Here is a 20,205-nt window from a genome sequence, read left to right on the forward strand (position 1 = left end):
ATATTGGAGTGCATGCTCAGTCACTTTAGTCATGTCTGATTCTGTGCAGCCCTATGGACTATAGCCTGGTAGCTGCAGTCCATGGGGTCGCTGAGGGTCGGACACGACTGAGTGACTTCACTTTCACTTAGGTCAACAGCAAAGAGATTCACTCAGCCATACATATGAGGGTAGCCTCAAGTTTGAAGACAAGCAGATTTGGGAAAGAATGGAGCAATTGTCATTCCTTATGAGAGTGAGAGAGTGTATTGTTTGCAGAGCAGGCTGTGGAGATGCTCTATAGGAGAAAGTCCATGGTCATTATCTCCATATATAATTAGTTATTGGGTAGAGAGGGGCTAGAGCATTCTATTAAACCCCACGTTATAGACTAGCATTGATGAGTAGAAGCTATAGGAAAACAGATTCAGGTTTAACAGAAGAAAGAACTTACTGCTGTCAGAACTTTTTAAATAAAAAAGAGCCTTGGGAATTACTGAATTCTTCGTCACTGCCCATGTCTAAACAGAGGCTAAACCCACAGTTCCCGTATTCCATATGAAGCACACTAGTTGCCATCTCCTTTGAGTGGTGTGGCAAGTAATTTGTTACTAATAGTGTCATTTGGGGCTCCTTGGTGGCTCAGTTGTTAAAGGATCTGCCTGCAATACAGGAGACTGCCTGCAATGCAGGAGACACAGGTTTGATCCCTGGGTCGGGAAGATCCTCTGGAGAAGGAAATGGTAACCCACACCAGTGTTCTTGCCTGGGAAATCCCATGGACAGAGGAGTTTGGTGGGCTACAGTCCATGGGGTACAAGAGTTAGTCATGACTTAGTGACTAAACCACCACCAATAGTGTCATTTTTAATAATGTCCTTCTTACTTGGATTCCAGTGATAGATCTCAAGGGAAAGGAGTAGAGTCCCAGCAAGCATGCTCAGGGTTTTACACATCCCTGAGCATACCTGATGCTGGGAGGGATTGGGGGCAGGAGGAGAAGGGGACGGCAGAGGATGAGATGGCTGGATGGTATCACTGACTCGATGGACCTGAGTCTGAGTGAACTCCGGGAGTTGGTGATGGACAGGGAGGCCTGGCGTGCTGCGATTCATGGGGTCATGAAGAGTTGGACGTGACTGAGCAACTGAACTGAACTGAGCGTACCTGTCATATATGTGAATGTCTTCATGGTGGTGTTAAAGGAGAAGGTGTGGATTACTGTACTAAGACACTCATTCCCTGGTATAGAATTATAGGATGGATGGGACCCCCAAACACGATGAGCTTTAAAGATATTTTTCTGCTTATCCTGAAACAGCTTCTTCTCAATTAAGTGTTTTTCATATATTCCCAAGCCAATGTTCATTAAAGGTAAATGCCTAAGAAGGTTAGCAAAACCAAAAAAAATACATTGAGGTAATCCTGGCCTAATGTGTTGTTTATTTATTTTTTTTTGTCAGCACACAGTTTATTAATCAGGCTTTCCGAATACATAAGGTAACTGCTGTAAAGCACAGCAGTCTGGAGAAGGTACACTAATTCTTCCAAGTCAGGAGGGAACTATTAAGACACCCCCTTAATGGACCAGCCTGCATCTCACTGCCAGACAAACTTTCCCAGGATGCTGTTTTCATCAGGTTTCTGTGGCTTGTTTAGTTATGTGTTCTCCTTCAGGTCCTTAATACTTTAAGTGGGTGTGTGTACATTCTTAATAGGTACATTTTCTTAACTTCAGTGACAGAAAAATTAAGAATTTGAAATACTTTCATGTTTCATATGATATTTTAACATTTCTTTTGTGTAAACACTGTAACTTACCCCATGTCCAAGTGGATGCCTGATTCATCTGTATATCACTACACCCACAATTCATCTATTGCTCACTAGACCCACAAACTGTGTTCCATTTTAAGGTGTCCATTTTTTTTGTCCTTAAATTCTGCTACTGTGTCCCCTGTGACATCATCTGGTATAATGCTGTATAATCTGGTATAATGTTGTCTGATGGTATGAAGTCATATCTTTCAGTCCTTTTGTTAGTCCACAAAAAATGCTGCATTTTTCACCTATGCAGCCATTTGTGTTCAGGAAATGCTGACTGTTCCTTTTCCAATGGGGGCAGGTCATGTTCAGGTACCTCAAAACAAAGGCCCCATCTAGTCAATCTGGTGCTTTTCAGTTCTCTTGTATCTTGTCTCTGAAGACTGAGGCAGCTAGTGGAATGATGGGCATCCATAGATTCAGCATGGCATGCCTTTGTGAAAGTACAATAGAACCTCAGCACAGGAGCAGCAAACATTTTCTGTACATACATTGGGCTTTGAGCCAGAGGGCATTTGTGGTCTCTTTTGTGGCTCCTCACCTCTGCTGCTGAAGAGGAAAAGCAACCACTGATGGTGCTTAAATGAAAGAGCGTGGCTGCATTCCAATAAAATTTACTCAAGGACACTCAAATTTGAATTTCACATAGTTATTATATGCAGCAAAATAGTCGTCTTTTGAATTGTTCCAACTATTAAAAAAAAATTGACAGATAACAGCCCAGATTTGGCCTGCTGGCCATAGTTTTCCAACCCTTGTTGCAGCATGAAGAAGGAAAATGTGATAGTGAGTAAGAGGGTTGAGGGAGTTCTTTCTCTCCCTACCCACAATTGTAAATTACAAGGCTGGATAGTGGAGGAGGAGGAACCTCCTAATGTATTGAGAGTTGCTAAAATCTTCGTATTGAAAAGACTGAAGTAAAAAGATCAGAGGAATATGTGCCTATGCTTTCACTTTCAGGAAAACAGTTGGCCAATTCAGTCCTTCTGGCACTCTCCCTTAGAAACCTTAACCTTTGGAACTCTTTTCATTCCCATCATAACCACACAGATCATTTGAATACATTTGCCATCAGATGCCTTAAGCTCTGCCATAGAGCCAGCAGGAAACATGTGTTTTCATCCTGTCACACAGGTAGCCTAGACTTTCAGCCTGTTTTTTGTTTTTTTTTTCCTGCCCTCACCCTTTGACTTCATTTTCATGACATCGAGTGCATAGTGGTTGGTTGGTAATACTTCCAAGACCTCTGTGTACAGCCACACAAGTCTTGCACTGTACAATTCCAGAGGACTTACTGCAGAATAAAATACTACTTAGCCACATACTCAAATCTAAGATGTGTTAAAAACTCAAGTTAGCCAAAAGGATGTGGTACATATATACACATGGACAGGCATCTCTAAAATAGGAGTTTTTTATGGTAATTTGAGGCCATGATGACAGCATAAGAAAAAATTGTTTTCCTCTATTAATCACAGTAGTTACAAACTCTTTAAAACTCAGTAATCTGACTACCACTGAAGTGGAAATGATTGAATATTGAAAAACAAAGCTGAAAAATAAAATCTTCTGGTTATGGTTTGGTTTCTGATTATAAAAGAGAAGGAGGCTTTACCCTACCCATGAAAGGTTGACTTAATAGATATAGTAAGTTATAGAAAAATTTTGATTTGAGGACAGAGCCCTTCAACACAAAACAATGAAGTTCTCGTGAACTTAATTGATACCTGGTATTCTACCATCAAAAAATCAATTCCTTTCATTCATACTTAATGTATTCTATGTGCTTACCTTGGATAGGAGGATGCACTCATTTTCAGTAGTCATTTACCCTGTAGACTGAACCATGCGAGTTGATAAGAAGAGAATTTCATGGAGGAGTGTAGAGAGGGCCTCCCTGCACCGGCTCTCCATGTGGGGAAAAGGATGCAACAGAGAGAGGGCATGGTGACCTGCTGAGTACAAATACCGACCGTTCAGAATTTCCCAAGGATGGACTGTAGGACCAAGATTTTTATTTACAATTAAGAGTTTAAGAACTTGCAATGTTCTTGGAAGTTAAATTAAAACTTTCCTTCTCTTACTTGAACAAAAAGTCTATGTTTCATTTTTCTTTCTTAGAGCAGTGAAACCTACCACCATGCCTGGCCCTCTGTTGACATCCAGTGAATGCCTCTGGGAAAAAGTAGGATTCATAATTCAACCTTTTTTTTTTTTCATTTTTTATTTTTAAAATTAATTTAATTAGAGGCTAATTCAATATTGTGGTGGTTTTTGTTATACATTGACATGAATCAGCCATGTGTCCCTCTGTCCCGAAAATCCTTCCCACTTCCCTCCCCATCCAGTCCCTCTGGATTTTCCCAGTGCACTGGCTTTGAGTGCTGTGTTTTGTGCCTTGAATTTGGACTGGTCATCTATATCACATATGGTAATATGCATGCAATGCTATTCTTTCAAATCATCCCACCCTTGCCTTCTCCCACAGAATCCAAAAGTCTGTTCTTTATATCTGTGTTTCTTTTGCTGTCTTGCATATAGGGTCATCATTACCATCTTTCTAAATTCCATATATATGAGTTAATACACTGTATTGGTGTTTTTCTTTCTGACTTACTTCACTCTGTATAGTAGGCTCCAATTTTATCCACCTCATTAGAACTGACTCAAATGTATTCTTTTCAATAGCTGAGTAATGTTCCATTGAGTATATGTACCACAGCTTTCTTATCCATTCGTCTGCTGATGCACATCTAGGTTGCTTCCATGTCCTAGCTATTGTAAACAGTGCTGCGATGAACACTGGAGTACATGTGTCTCTTTCAATTCTGGTTTTCTCAGTGTGTATGCCCAGCAGTGGGATTGCTGGGTTGTATGGCAGTTCTATTTCCAACTTTTTAAGGAATCTCCACACTGTTCTCCAGTGTTCTTGCCTGGAGAATCCCATGGACGGGGGAGCCTGGTAGCTGCTGTCTATGGGGTCACACAGAGTCGGACATGACTGAAGTGACTTAGCAGCAGCACACTGTTCTCCATAGTGGTTGTACTAGTTTGCATTCCCACCAACAGTGTAAGAGGACTCCCTTTTCTCTACACCCTCTCCAGCATTTATTGTTTGTAGACATTTTGATAGCAGCCATTCTGACCAGCGTGAGATGGTACCTCGTTGTGGTTTTGATTTGCATTTCTCTGATAATGAGTGATGTTGAGCATCTTTTCATGTGTTTGTTAGCCATCTGTATGTCTTCTTTGGAGAAATGTCTGTTTAGTTCTTTGGCCCATATTTTGATTGGGTCTTTTATTTTTCTGGTATTGAGCTGCATGAGCTGCTTGTATATTTTTGAGATTCATTATCAGTTGCTTCATTTGCTATTATTTTCTCCCATTCTGAAGGCTGTCTTTTCACCTGCTTGTGGTTTACTTCATTGTGCAAAAGCTTTTAAGTTTAATTAGGTCCCATTTGTTTATTTCTGCTTTAATTTTCATCACTCTGGGAGGTGGGTCATAGAGGGTTTTGCTGTGATTTATGTCAGAGAGTGTTCTATGTTTTCCTCTAGAAGTTTTATAGTTTCTGGTCTTACATGTAGATATTTATTCCATTTTGAGTTAATTTTTGTGTTCAGTTCAGTTGCTCAGTCATGTCCAACTCTTTGTGACCCCATGGACCGCAGCATGCCGGGCTTCCCTGTCCATCACCAACTCCCGGAGCTTACTCAAATTCATGTCCATCAAGCTAGTGGTGCCATCCAACCATCTTATCCTCTGCCATCCCCTTCTCCTCCCACCTTCAATCTTTCCCAGCATCAGGGTCTTTTCAAATGAGTCAGTTCTTTGCATCAGGTGGCCAAAGGATTGGAGGTTCAGCTTCAGTGTGTCAGTCCTTCCAATGAATATTCAGGACTGATTACCTTTAGGATTGACTGGTTGGATCTCCGTGCCATCCAAGGGACTCTCAAGAGTCTTCTGCAACACCACAGTTCAAAAGCATTAAGTCTTCAGCGCTCAACTTTCTTTATAGTCCAACTCTAACTTCCATACATGACTACTGGGAAAGCCATAGCTTTGACTAGACAGACCTTTGTTGGCAAAGTAATGTCTCTGATTTTTAATATGTTGTCTAGGTTGGTAATAGCCTTTCTTCCAAGGAGCAAGCGTCTTTTAATTTCATGGCTGCAGTCACCATCTGCAGTGATTTTGGAGCCCAAAAAAGTAAAGTCTGTCACCGTTTCCATTGTTTCCCCATCTATTTGCCATGATCTTAGTTTTCTGAATGTTGAGTTTTAAACCAACTTTTTCACTCTCCTCTTACACGTTCATCAAGAGCTTCTTTAGTTCTTCTTCACTTTTGTTTATGGTGTTAGAAAGTGTTCTAGTTTCATTCTTCATACTTGTCAAGTGGTTGACAAGTTTCCCCAGCACTACTTGTTAAAGAGATTGTCTTTTCTCCATTGTATATTTTTGCCTCCTTTGTCAAAGATAAGGTGTCCATAGGTGCATGGATTTATCTCTGGGCTTTATTTCTTGTTCCATTGATCTATTATTTATGTCACTGTGCCAGTACCATACTGTCTTTATGACTGTAGCTTTGTAGTATAGTCTGAAGTAAGACAGATTGATTCCTCCATTTTCATTCTTCCTTCTCAAGATTGCTTTGGCTATTTGAGGTTTTTTGTGTTTCCATACAAATTGTGAAATTATTTGTTCTAGTTCTGTGAAAAATACCATTGGTAGTTTGATAGGGATTGCATTAAATCTATAGATTGCTTTGGGTAATATACTCATTTTCATTATATTGATTCTTCTGATCCATGAACATGGTATATTTCTTCATCTATTTGTGTTCTCTTTGATTTCTTTCATCAATGTTTTATAGTTTTCTATATATAGGTCTTGTTTCTTTAGGTAGATTTATTCCTAAGGATTTTATTCTTTTCATTGCAATGGTGAATGGGATTGTTTCCTTAATTTCTCTTTCTGTTTTCTCATTGTTAGTGTATAGGAATGCAAGGGATTTCTGTGTATTAATTTTATATCCTTCAACTTTGCTATATTCATTGATTAGCTCTAGTAATTTTCTGGTGGAGTCTTTAGGGTTTTCTATGTAGAGGAACATGTCATCTGCAATCAGTGAAAGTTTTACTTCCTCTTTTCCAATCTAGATTCCTTTCATTTCTTTTTCTTCTCTGATTGCTGTGGCTAAAACTTCCAAAACTATGTTGAATAGTAGTGGTGAGAGTGGGCACCCTTGTCTTGTTCCTGACTTTAGGGGAAATGCTTTCAATTTTTCACCATTGAGGATAATGTTTGTTGTGGGTTTATCATATATGGCTTTTGTTATGTTGAGGTATGTTCTTTCTATGCCTGCTTTCTGGAGAGTTTTTATCATACATGGGTGTTAAATTTTGTCAAAGGCTTTCTCTGCATCTATTGAAATAATCATATGGTTTTTATCTTTCAGTGTGTTATTAAATTGATTGATTTACGAAGAGTGAAGAATCCTTGCATCCCTGGGATAAAGCCCACTTGGTCATGATGTATGACTTTTTTAATATGTTGTTGGATTCCGTTTGCTAGAATTTTGTTGAGGATTTTTGCATCTATGTTCATCAGTGATATTGGCCTGTAGTTTTCTTTTTTTGTGGCATCTTTGTCTGGTTTTGGTATTAGGGTGATAGTGGCCTCATAGAATGAGTTTGGCAGTTTACCTTCCTCTGCAATTTTCTAGAAGAGTTTGAGTAAGATAAGTGTTAGCTCTTCTCTAAATTTTTGGTAGAATTCACCTGTGAAGCCATCTGGTCCTGGGCTTTTTCTTGTTGGAAGATTTTCTATTACAGTTTCAATTTCTCTGCTTGTGTTGGGTCTGTTAAGATTTTCTATTTGTTCCTGGTTCAGTTTTGGAAGGTTATACTTTTGTAAGAATTTGTCCATTTCTTCCAAGTTGTCCATTTTATTATTATATAGCCAAAAAGGAAATAAAAATACACATAGAAACAAATGAAAATGAAAACATGACAGTCCAAAACCTATGGGATTCAGTAAAAGCAGTGCTAAGAAGAAGATTCATAGCAATACAAGCTTACCTCAAGAAACAAGAGAAAAATCAAATAAATTACCTAACTTTACACCTAAAGCAACTAGAAAAAAAAGAAATGAAAAACCCCAAAGTTAGTAGAAGGAAAGAAATCATAAAAATCAGAGCAGAAATAAGTGAAAATGAAACAAAAAGACTACAGTAAAAATCAACAAAACTAAAAGCTGGCTCTTTGAGAAGATAAATAAAATAGACAAACCATTAGCCAGACTCATCAAGAGAAAAAAAAAAAAGGAGAAGAGTCAAATCAACAAAATTAGAAATGAAAATGGAGAAATCATAACAGACAACAGAAATACAAAGGATCATAAGAGACTACTATTGACCGTATTTTTTTTAATTTATGTTTATTTTATGCTGAATTTATTCTGAGTCATGTGTTTTTCGTTCTTCAGTTTCTTCTGGGCCATCTTTTCCTTCTGTGTTACCTCCTCTTCAGGTTGAGGAGCAATTTGCTCTTTTCCAATAGGGATCATCTCAGTATGGCAGGGAGTTGTCGTGTAGGGATTAATCCATCCATTAGCTCTGAAAGTCCAGGCCCTATCTTTGATTCTCTTCACCTGGAATGTGCTCAGTGCCAGGGACTCTACCTCAAAACCCTTAACAGGGAGGGACATTGTTCCCTGAATTCTTAGGAAGGTGAGGCAAAAAAATCACTGTATTTTGGATGATGGCCCGTGTCCAGCCCCACTCTTTGGCCTGGGCACATCAGCCAACTCCAGCACTGTAATGATGGAATGGAATGCATTGCTTCTGTAAAATGACATCCTTCAGAGACTTGGTGGCTGTTTGGATATGCATACCCTCCATGGTCTGGCCAGCTTCACCAGTGTTCTTAAAGATTTGAACCTCCGGATGAGCAAGATTCTGTGGGGTTTCCTGCACCAAGTGAATAGTGAACCATTCTCAGTGACCACCTCAGACAATGTACAGTGAAAGGTGGCTGTATTAGCCTTATTTTACCAGGAGATAATGAAGTAATTTTGAAACATGTTTTCTAGCTTCCTCTCTGGCTAAATGGGCTTTCCAAATCTTAAAGGAACAAGCTGAATGCAAAGCCAGTGATCTGGCTTTTTCTGACAGCTCTGTGAGCCCCTCACCTTCCACTGCAGGACTCATCATTGCTCTGTTGAACCATCAGTGGTTGTGTATATGCTCAAGCAAAAACTTTGTTTCTAAAGCTAATAATTTGTTTGATTTAGAAATTTGTTTTGTCATTTCAGAAAGTGGATGTCACCAGCAGGGCTGTGATGGAAATAATGACGAAAACAATTGAGTACCTTCAACCCAATCCAGGTAAGGGGTCATTTTCTACATTCATGGCATCCCTCCAGGGACCTTCTAGTTACTCTTTGGTACACATGCAAAGTTTGGTGCACTTCTGCATGCTTGGTTCTCCCTTCTGGAGGTCCAGTGTCTTCAGGTGGAACATTTTGACTGGGGAGGGAGGACTTTTTAAGGCTCACACTGAAGTAACTGGAAGCTTCTGTGATAATTTATCTGAGTAGAGTGTAATTAACAATGTTGTGTGGACAGTGTGGGTGGCACATGATGTCAGGGTAGCTTCAAGCTGGTAATAACTGAACTTTCATGTGAAAGGGATTGTAAGGAAGAATTTTAGGGAGAATTTTTAGATAAACATAGTAAGGTACCAATGGTTGGAAAAAGTAGGAAAATTGAACAGCTTTTTTAAAATATAGAGGGTTTTTGTTCATACACACCACTGAAGTCTGTGGAGGGCTGTTCTTTGCCCTGATTTTTCTCCAAGCACTTTGTCAGTCAGCATTTGTTCTTGCTAACCTTAAGAGAAGGGAATTATAATAGAGATATTGGAGCTGTACCTTGAAAACAAGATCCAGGCAGACAAGGGGTGATCTCCCAGAGCACACAGTGTAGCAGAGCAAAGCAGCTTTATGTGATAGACCTCCTCACCACTCTTCCTGTAAAGCAGTTCCTAACTGCGGAGTATAGAAACTTGAAGCAAGGTTGAATATATTTAAATGAAGTGTATGAATATTGGGAAAACTGTTTACCTTGAAACTCGTTTCTTTGGGAGCTTCACGTTGAAATTTCTATATTTTTGATGGTGCTCAGGGAGGTGGTCCAGGCACTGTCAGCCCCAGTGTCTGGATACTGAGTACTAGTGGGTGAGAGAAAAGCAAAGGAAACACCTGAAATTAGAAGCGGTGGACCAGTACAGTCAGTGCTGACGGGCTTTCTACTACCTCTTGCTGCTGCCTGCAGCTTTCACTCAGCTTTCAGTGTTTTGAAGATGAACAAATTATGGGAATAACATTCTCAATGGTTTTTAAACTATATCAGAGCTGAGATTATTTGAGAAAGAAAAATACAGAAGTAAATGAAAAGCCATGAAAATATAGAAGTAAATAAAACACTATGGCATTTAACAGATAATGGACCAAATGGTTGGCAAATTAGGTAATGAATAACAAAAATGAAGTTTCTCATTTTTACCTGGAGTCTTTGTCATGCCCTCTGTATTCACAGAGTTGCAGGGACTCTCTTAGATGTCACATGTTCCTTAGTATTTAAACAGCTGTGATGTAGGTCAGTTCTGAAATGAGAATTGCTTGCCCTGTCTTACCAAAGAAGTCATTGTTTAGGGCAGGGTGTTTTTTATCTTTATCTTTGAATAGGACCTCAAAGTGTCCTCTCATTTCCCAGGATTTACACATAAATGGTGCTAAGATTACTTGATCTTACTGTTGTTGTATTAAGATTAAATATAAGCAAGAGGAGGGAAAATATAGTATTTATTCAGCATTAGTGCATTTTCAATATGTTGCTAGTTATATACATTGTCTTCTCTGTAATTTTCTGATATAAAAAGCAAACACAGTTGAATGATTCAAATGTAGGAAAGAGGCTAAAAAATCCATAAACACAGATCCTTAGTCTGTTTTCCTGGGTATAGTGGAATTCGGTGTAGGGAGGTGTGCTGTATTGAATAGGATGTTCCTCAAAATCCAAGGTATCCCAGAATCTCCAAATGTGACTTTATTTGAAAATAGCATATTTTGAGATAGAATCAGTTAATTATCTTGAGATGAACTCATTCTTGAGTTATAGTGAGCCCTAAATCCAACAACTAGTGTCCTTATAAGAAGAAGAAGAAGAAAAAAAAACAGAGAGACACAAGACCGAAGGCCCTGTGAAGACAGAGGTCAAGATTATCGAGTGATGTCAGGAGCCACCAGAGTTGGCAGTGGTGAGGAAGGGGTCTCCCAGAGAGCCTCAGAAAGAACCAGCCATACTCACACCTTGATTTCAAGCTTTTTGAAGTGTGAGAAAGTAAATTTCTGTCATTTTAAGCCACACAGCTTGTGGCAGTTTGTTATGACAGGCCTAGAAAACTGATTTAGTAGGCTAGCCAAACGTTCTTCAGGAAAAAACAAGGGCCAGAGAACTTAAGAAACTTTACCAAAGTCACACACCCAAGAAGGGATGTAACCAGGGCTGGAACCCAGGTCTGACTGCTCCCTGAGCCCAGGAACTTCCCATTGCACAGTCTTGCTTCTGAGAAGAATGAGTTCTTTGTCTAGATGCAGAGGGTCTTTTAGTTTCAAAGTGGATAACAGAAATCCAGAAATGGAACACACTGTGGGGTTGAGGCTTATTTTTATTTTAATAAAAAAGATAACAGGAAGAGGTGATTGGGGGAGATTTGAATTTTTAGAAATGACTTATTTTTAACAGAATCTTGAATGTGCTTATTATCTACCAACATATTGCTTTTATGGCTACTTAAAAATAGAATGAACATCTCACACCAAGGAAGACAATTAAGGTCATCACCAGGCAATCACAAGTTGATACAAGTGTCACCTAAAAGGGTCCAGAACAAAACAAAATTCCATATGCCCATTCTATAGAATTTAATGTGTTTAATTGGCTTATAAGAGGTATGACTTACTTCCTCCACTAATTTCTTGCCCTGAGAGCAGACCTTAGCTGGAGCTCCTGGACAAGGGGGCTGATCTAGTACACTTGTTCAGACCCAGTGTCCTTGCAAAGAGGACACAAGAATGCAGCCACCACCACAGGTCCCCAGTGCTTGGGCACAGAAGAGCAGAACATTCCCAAACTTGTGCTGTTGAATGAATGCTTTGAGCACTCAGCCTCTCTGTGACCCCAGAAATTGGGTCACTGGATCTCATGTGGATCACTGGCTTCTGGTCTTGAATAAGAACGATTAGGTTGGGGTCAGGAGAGAGGGCTTATGCAAAGTAACAGGTTTACCTGCACAGGCCCATCTGTGGAAATGAATGCTTTTTAAGGGTATTTTGAGAGTATCTTGTATTAGATTCATACTCCAGAATGCATTCTGGCTTCCAGATCTTGTGGTTATGGGCACACACATCTGTTACAGACTTGAAACTTAGTTCCTGCTGACACGATGACCGAAGAGAGTGGGTTACTTCTTGTGCATCTGTAGCTGTGCTCTGTGTAGGCCCTCCATCTGCTCTTGACCACCTCCAGAGTGATATTTTAAAAGGCAGATCTGCTCATGTCGTTGTCTTGCACAAAAGCCTTCGATGGCTTTTCTCTGCCTTTAGGAGTTTGTTTTCGTTTGCCTACTCTGTAAGGTCCAACTGTTTTGTGTGCTTTACCTTTTTTTTTTTTTAAACAAAGCTTAAAGGGCCCTCCCTATATAATCAACCTCCCCTTTCTCCTCTGCCTTGCCAGGCAAACAGGCCCCTCAGGTTTAGCAGGAGGGTCATTTAGAAGTCTTCCTGGACATCTGACTACATTAGCTTCCCAGGCCAATGACCCTTTTGTGATCCCCACTGCTTCTCCCTGGTGACACATGCCACACTTAGTGTAATTGTGTGGTGTACGTGTGCTTTGGTTTGTCCTCCCCAGTAAGGACAAGACTCTGCCTGCCTTATTCCCACCCCTTGCCCCCACCCTTCCCCACCCATATCCCCAGCACCCAGCTCTGTTCCAGGCAGCTCATGACACTGGAATATTTGAACAAATGAATCATGGAGCACAGCTGATAGCCAATGGCTAATGTGATAAAACTGCTGTAATACAAAGGGGAGAAAGAAAAACGCCTTTCCCCAGACCATCAGCTCTACTCATATAACCAACAAGTTTATCAAATGCATTTATTTATTTATTTATTTTAAATTTTATTTTATTTTTAAACTTTACAATATTGTATTAGTTTTGCCAAATATCAAAATGAATCCACCACAGGTATACATGTGTTCCCCATCCTGAACCCTCCTCCCTCCTCCCTCCCCATACCATCCCTCTGGGTCGTCCCAGTGCCATCCCCAAGAATCCAGTATCGTGCATCGAACCTGGACTGATGACTCGTTTCATACATGATATTATACATGTTTCAATGCCATTCTCCTAAATCTCCCCACCCTCTCCCTCTCCCACAGAGTCCATAAGACTGATCTATACATCAGTGTCTCTTTTGCTGTCTTGTACACAGGGTTATTGTTACCATCTTTCTAAATTCCATATATATGCATTAGTATACTGTATTGGTGTTTTTCTTTCTGGCTTACTTCACTCTGTATAATAGGTTCCAGTTTCATCCATCTCATTAGAACTGATTCAAATGTATTCTTTTTTAATGGCTGAGTAATACTCCATTGTGTATATGTACCACAGCTTTCTTATCCATTCATCTGCTGATGGGCATCTAGGTTGCTTCCATGTCCTGGCTATTATAAACAGTGCTGCGATGAACATTGGGGTACATGTGTCTCTTTCAATTCTGGTTTCCTCAGTATGTATGCCCAGCAGTGGGATTGCTGGATCATAAGACAGTTCTATTTCCAGTTTTTTAAGGAATCTCCACACTGTTCTCCATAGTGGCTGTACTAGTTTGCATTCCCCCCAACAGTGTAAGAGAGTTCCCTTTTCTCCACACCCTCTCCAGCATTTATTGCTTGTAGACTTTTGGATCACAGCCATTCTGACTGGTGTGAAATGGTACCTCATAGTGGTTATGATTTGCATTTCTCTGATAATGAGTGATGTTGAGCATCTTTTCATGTGTTCATTAGCCATCTGTATGTCTTCTTTGGAGAAATGTCTATTTAGTTCTTTGGCCCATTTTTTGATTGGGTCATTTATTTTTCTGGAGTTGAGCTGTAGGAGTTGCTTGTATATTTTTGAGATTAGTTGTTTGTCCATTGCTTCATTTGCTATTATTTTCTCCCATTCTGAAGGCTGCCTTTTCACCTTGCTAATAGTTTCCTTTGTTGTGCAGAAGCTTTTACGTTTAATTAGATCCCATTTGTTTATTTTTGCTTTTATTTCCAATATTCTGGGAGGTGGGTCATAGAGGATCCTGCTGTGATGTATGTCGGAGAGTGTTTTGCCTATGTTCTCCTCTAGGAGTTTTATAGTTTCTGGTCTTACGTTGAGATCTTTAATCCATTTTGAGTTTATTTTTGTGTATGGTGTTAGAAAGTGTTCTAGTTTCATATCAAATGCATTTACTTTCTTACAGAGACCTATGCAATTCTCAACGTAGTAGCGTTAGATAACAGAACCACGTTTGGGCCCCTACCCTCTGAGACTCACAATCTTAATAGCACAAGGTACATATACTCTGAAGAGAGCTTCCCAGAGGCCTTCACAGCTAAATGCTTTTGGAAATCTGGCTAACTGATGAGGTAAGGACAAGTGAGTAGGGTCACAGGTCTGCAATGCTTAAAGGACAGAGAACAGAGAGCTGTGAAGTCTTCCAGCTTGGACTGTGAAATTACTCTGACAGGAACAGTGTAAACCAGTACAGATTCCCAACCTGCTTAGATAAGAAGTAATTTGAACTCAAAAAGTCCTGTGTATGTCTACTGACTGTGAGGCCCTATTCTCATGATATCTAAGCATATGGATCATCAGAGAAGCTATAAATCCATTTTCTTATGTGAGTATTCTGATACCTATGGCAGGCATGCTAAATCAGCAATGTCCAATAAAAATAAGATGCAAGTCACATGTGTAATTTGAATTTTCTAGTAGTCATTTTTTTTAAATAGTCATATTAAAAAAGTAAAAAGGAAAGGTAAAATTGATTTTAATGATATTTTATTTAATCTGGTATATCCTAAATTTTAACCAATATTAAAAATCATTGGAAAATTTTACTTTTTTCCTTATACTAAGTTTTGAAATTTGGTATATGTTTTATACATACTGAACATATCCTTTTGGACAGTGCTTAGTTGTGGGCTCAGTCACTCAGTTGTGTCCAACTGTTTGTGACCCCATGGACTGTAGCCCACCAGGCTCTTCTGTCCATGGGTATTCATTCTCCAGGCAAGAATACTGAAGTGGGTCGCCATGCCCTCCTCCAGGGAATCTTCCCAACCTAGGGATCAAACCCATGTCTCTTGTGTCTCCTGCATTGGCAGGTGACTCTCTACCACTTAGCCAACTGGGAAGCCCCTCCTTTTGGACTAGCCACATGTCAAATTGCCAACATCTGTTGGATCATAGAAAAAGCAAGAGAATTCCAGAAAAACAGCTTCTGCTTCATTGACTACACTAAAGCCTTTGAATGTGTGGATCACAACAAACTGTGGAAAATTCTTAAAGACATGGGGATACCAGACCACATTACCTGTCTCCTGAGAAACATGTATGCAGGTTAAGAAGCAACAGATAGAACCAGACATAGAATAATGGACTGATTCCAAATTGAGAAAGGGGTAGGTCAAGGCTATATACTGTCACCCTGCTTGTTTAACTTATATGCAGTGTACATCATGCAAAATGCCAGGCTGGATGAAGCATAAGCTGGAATGAAGATTGCCAGGAGAAATATCAATAACCTCAGATATGCACATGATACCACCCTTATGGAAGAAAGTGAAGAGGAACTAAAGAGCCACTTGAGGAAGCTGAAAGAGGAGAGTGAAAAAGTTGGCTTAAAACTCAACATTCAAAAACCTAAAATCATGGCATCCAGTCCCATCAGTTCATGGCAAATAGATGGGGAAACAATGGAAACAGTGAGAGACTATTTTCTTGGGCTCCCAAATCACTGCAGATGGGGACTGCGGCCATGAAATTTAAAGACGCTTGCTCCTTGGAAGAAAAGCTATGACCAACCTAGACAGCATATTAAAAAGCAGAGACATTACTTTGCTGACAAAGGTCCATAGAGTCAAAACTATGGGGGTTTTTCCAGTAGTCATATATGGATGTTAGAGTTGGACAATAAAGAAGGCTGAGCACCAAAGAACTGATGCTTTGAACTGTGGTGTTGGAGAAGACTCTCAAGAGTCCTTTGGACTACAAAGAGATCAAACCAGTCAATCCTAAAGGAAATCAATCTTGAATATTCATTGGAAGGACTGATGCTGAAGCTGAAGCTCTAATACTTTGGCCACCTGATGTGGAGAGCTGACTTATTATAAAAGACCCTGATACTGGGAAAGATTGAAGGCAAAAGGAGAAGGGGACAACAGAGGACCAGATGGCTGGATGGCATCACTGACTCAATGGACGTGAGATTGAGCAAGCTCCAGGAGACGATGAAGGATAGGGAAGCCTGGCGTGCTGCAGTCTGGGGGGTCACAAAAGAGTCAGACACAACTGAGCGACTGAACAACAACATGTCAAAGCTCATAGCCCAGTGTGTCCAGTGGTTCAATAATGGTCAGCACAGGACTAGATGGTTCACCATTCAAACTCTGTATTCTACTTTGATATGTGTTTGACATTTAGTTTCTTGGTTAATGCGTATTGATGGTTGCTTTTTTCAAGATAAATAGACTCTTGATTTTGGATCAAGATATCTTTGATTTGATGTCCATTTTTTCTCAGCTTTCTGCAGATCCATTTTCTGGCACTGTAGTGGAGAACTTCCCATGACATAGAACATTAGGCATGCGGGATTGCCTGTGTTTCCTTCCCAGCCTTAGCAGAGTGGTGATGACAGAAGACCTTTTTAGTTTGCACTGAAAGGTTATTCTGACCCTGATGTCATCATGCTGTATAAACTTCCAAGATGTGTAGATTAAAAGCAGTTGAAACATGAAAAACATCATGCCCCATCGAGATTTGGTTCTCTAGAGAAGTGCTTTTCCTGTGAGTGCTATACATTCTAGGGTTCTCCACATGCCTGAGGTTGGGACATTAAGTCAGAGTCATTAAATGTCTATTCAGAACTTCTTAATAATAATTTCAAGCCTCATTTGTGGAATCTTGCCTCTATTAATTTAAAAATGTCTGATTAATCCCTGGAAAGCTATTACATCAAATTATTGTATTTCTTCCCCATGGGCCATCCTCTTAGTCATCTCCTTCCAAAGATGCATAAATACAGTGATTATGCAGTAGAGCTGAAAATCAGTACATGCATTGTTTGGCATGCACGCCTTCAAATGCTTGGCTCCAGTACACGGTGAATTTGCTGTATTTCGTGGAGGACAGGACCCAAGTCATGTTCACCACTTTGTCTTTCAGGGCTCCTGGCATCATGCCTGCTGTGTTGTTTGCCCTCAACATGTCTGTTGAATAAGCACACAAATGAATATATCCATCTTCCACTTAAAGAATAAAGAGTCTGTACTGAGTCTCACAGCCAGAGTTTTAGCTTTTCTAAATCCTGACACTGAAAAATAATGAAAATGCATGAGGACACATTACAACAGATTACTTGGCACTGACTGTTTCCTCTTCCTGGAATGCCCACCTGCCCCGTGTGTGAGCCCTGTCGTCTTAGTCATCCTTCCTCCCTCAGCCTAAATATCCCTCCTCTAGAGGCATTCCCTGAGTCCCCTGTCTGAGTCAGGGCCACTCCAGTGTCGTCATGATGCCTTCACCGAGTCCCCTCCACAAATCTCTCCAGTGGTTCCCCATTTAGAATAACATGGAAAGGTGACATAGATAACATGATCCTCTAACCTCATGGTAGGTTAGCAGATCCAAGGATCTGACTTCGTTTCCTGTAATCCTACCAGTTTCTGTCTTAGTGCATTCACGTCACCGTCCCCAGCCTTTGCGCTGCTCCTCCCACGCACTTAGCACCCTCATGCTGGGATTGCGCCAGACCTCCTGCCTGAACCTCTTATCTCCAGGTCTTCCCAAAGTCTTCACTCAGGTTTCTGCTCAGATATCACCTTATTTGTGTGGCTTTTCCAACCATCTTGTCTAAAACATTTTCATTCTCAGCCATTTCCCTGTTTTATTTTCTTTCAAGGCCCTTGTTACTATTTAAACTTTTATTCTATATTTACTTGGTAAGGTGTGACTTATCTCTGCAACTAAAATTCAAGTGGCCTGAGTGTAGGCTTGTTGTTTGTACATTGTAGTCAAAAAGCTGGTTCTTATTGTTTATTGTTCTTATCAAAATATTTACCTGTATAAGTTTTCATTTGTTCAATATCCTGATTGCCTTCATTCTTACTCCCCTGTCTTATGTTTCCCACATAGCAGCCAGTTCATTCCATTCCAGGTGTCAATCGTGTCTGTGGTTCCTCTGCTTGTTATCTTGCAGTGGCTTCCCATCGAGCTGAGAAGAGACTTCTTGGCTGTGGGGCCTTGGCTCTTGCTTGGCCCCTAAGCCTGGGTTGATGTCCACTCTTACTGATTTGTTGCTGATCCTCAGCCGTGTTCTGCTCATTCCTGCCTCAGGGCCTTTGCACAGGAAGTGCCTCTGCCTGAACCACTCTTCTCCTGGCCCCTATTATAGCTGTTCTTTCTTGTCATTCCACCTCCCTGTGCAGTCCTTCTCTGGCCACTCTATTTGAAATAGCCCTTCCTGATTACTCTCAGATCCCCTTCTAATATTCTATCAAAATTTTAAATTGTCCTCTATTTTACCTTAAAAAAAAATTCCACTGATCACCCACATTTCTGCAGAATATAATCTCCACAAGAGTAAGGACATTTTCCTGTTTATTATCCCTAATATACAAAGAGTGCCCTCATTATTTATTGAATGAGTGTGGTTTTTCTCTCCCACTGTACCATAAACTCATCAAAAACAAGAAATATGTCTATTTGTGTGTGTGTGTGTGTGTGTGTGTATAGATAGATAGGTAGATAGATAATACCTAGCACCTAGCATAGTAGTTGAAGAAGGCAATGGCACCCCACTCCAGTACTCTTGCCTGGAAAATCCCGTGGACGGAGGAGCCTAGAAGGCTACAGTTCATGAGGTCGCTGAGGGTCAGACATGACTGAGCAACTTCACTTTCACTTTTCACTTTCATGCGTTGGAGAAGGAAATGGCAACCCACTCCAGTGTTCTTGCCTGGAGAATCCCAGGGACGGGGGAGCCTGATGGGCTGCCGTCTCTGGGGTTGCACAGAGTCGGACATGACTGAAGTGACTTGGCAGCAGCAGCAGCATAGTAGTGCTTATTTGGTGCTTAATTTGCTGAATGAGAGAATCAAATCATGTTAGTTATATTTAAGCTTCATCTATAGGAGTAGCTAAACTTTCTGATGGAGTCATGGTCTGCAGACCTGAACAGGCTGGAATCAGAGCCTGTTACTCTGTATATATAATACCTACTTGGTGTCATGCACAGTTAATACATTTCACAGTTCACAGTTGCTTTAGAAAAAGTACAAAAGTGCATATAATCTCACATTTAAGAGATTAAACATTGGTTAAACTATTAAACAAGAGCTGAAGCTATTGACACCACATTCATATTTATATAGATAATAGTTGTGCCTATTTTCCGATTAGAAAATTGAAGCTTCAAGAGAGATTAAATAATTTGTCCAAAGTCTTGCAGCAAAGGAACCAGAATTCATATTCACATATGACTATCTCCTTAGTCCATTTTGTCTTCATTGTTATATGCTACAAAATATGAAGCCACATTCAATCTTGCCGTGTGTGTAGAATATACTCTAGAAAACTGAAAGTGAAAGTCGCTCAGTTGTGTCTGACTGTTTGTGAGCCCATGGACTATACAGTCCATGGACTTCTCCAGGCCAGAATACTGGAGTAGGCAGCCTGTATCCTTCTCCAGGGGATCTTTCCAACCCAGGGATCAAATCCAGGTCTCCCACATTGCAGGGCCCACCCTTCTGAGCCACCTTTTGAAGCCCATACTTTAGAGTGGCCCCTAATGATTTCATTCTGGGTAATCTCTTCTTTCGGAGAAGGCAATGGCACCCCACTCCAGTACTCTTGCCTGGAAAATCCCATGGACGGAGGAGCCTGGTGGGCTGCAGTCCATGGGGTCTCACAGAGTTGGACACGACTGAAGTGACTCAGCAGTAGCAGCAGCAATCTCTTCTTTTTGAGTATAGGTGGAATCTTGATGACTTCCTTCTAACTAATAGAATATG

At 40.4% G+C, this 20,205-nt stretch overlaps 1 protein-coding gene across 1 annotated transcript in view; it reads left to right on the forward strand.

The window, feature by feature from the left end:
* SH3GL2 (SH3-domain GRB2-like 2) overlaps positions 1-20,205 on the forward strand; it is a 146,559-nt gene that overhangs the window by 94,852 nt on the left and 31,502 nt on the right. Inside the window, exon 3 of the mRNA XM_010857054.1 lies at positions 9,118-9,190. Within this exon, the coding sequence (XP_010855356.1) occupies positions 9,118-9,190 (73 nt within the window). The remainder of the gene's footprint in view (positions 1-9,117; positions 9,191-20,205) is intronic.

This window comes from Bison bison, unplaced genomic scaffold (genome assembly GCF_000754665.1).
Source record: "Bison bison bison isolate TAMUID 2011002044 unplaced genomic scaffold, Bison_UMD1.0 scf7180017864376, whole genome shotgun sequence".
In the NCBI taxonomy this organism is placed as follows: Eukaryota; Metazoa; Chordata; class Mammalia; order Artiodactyla; family Bovidae; genus Bison; species Bison bison.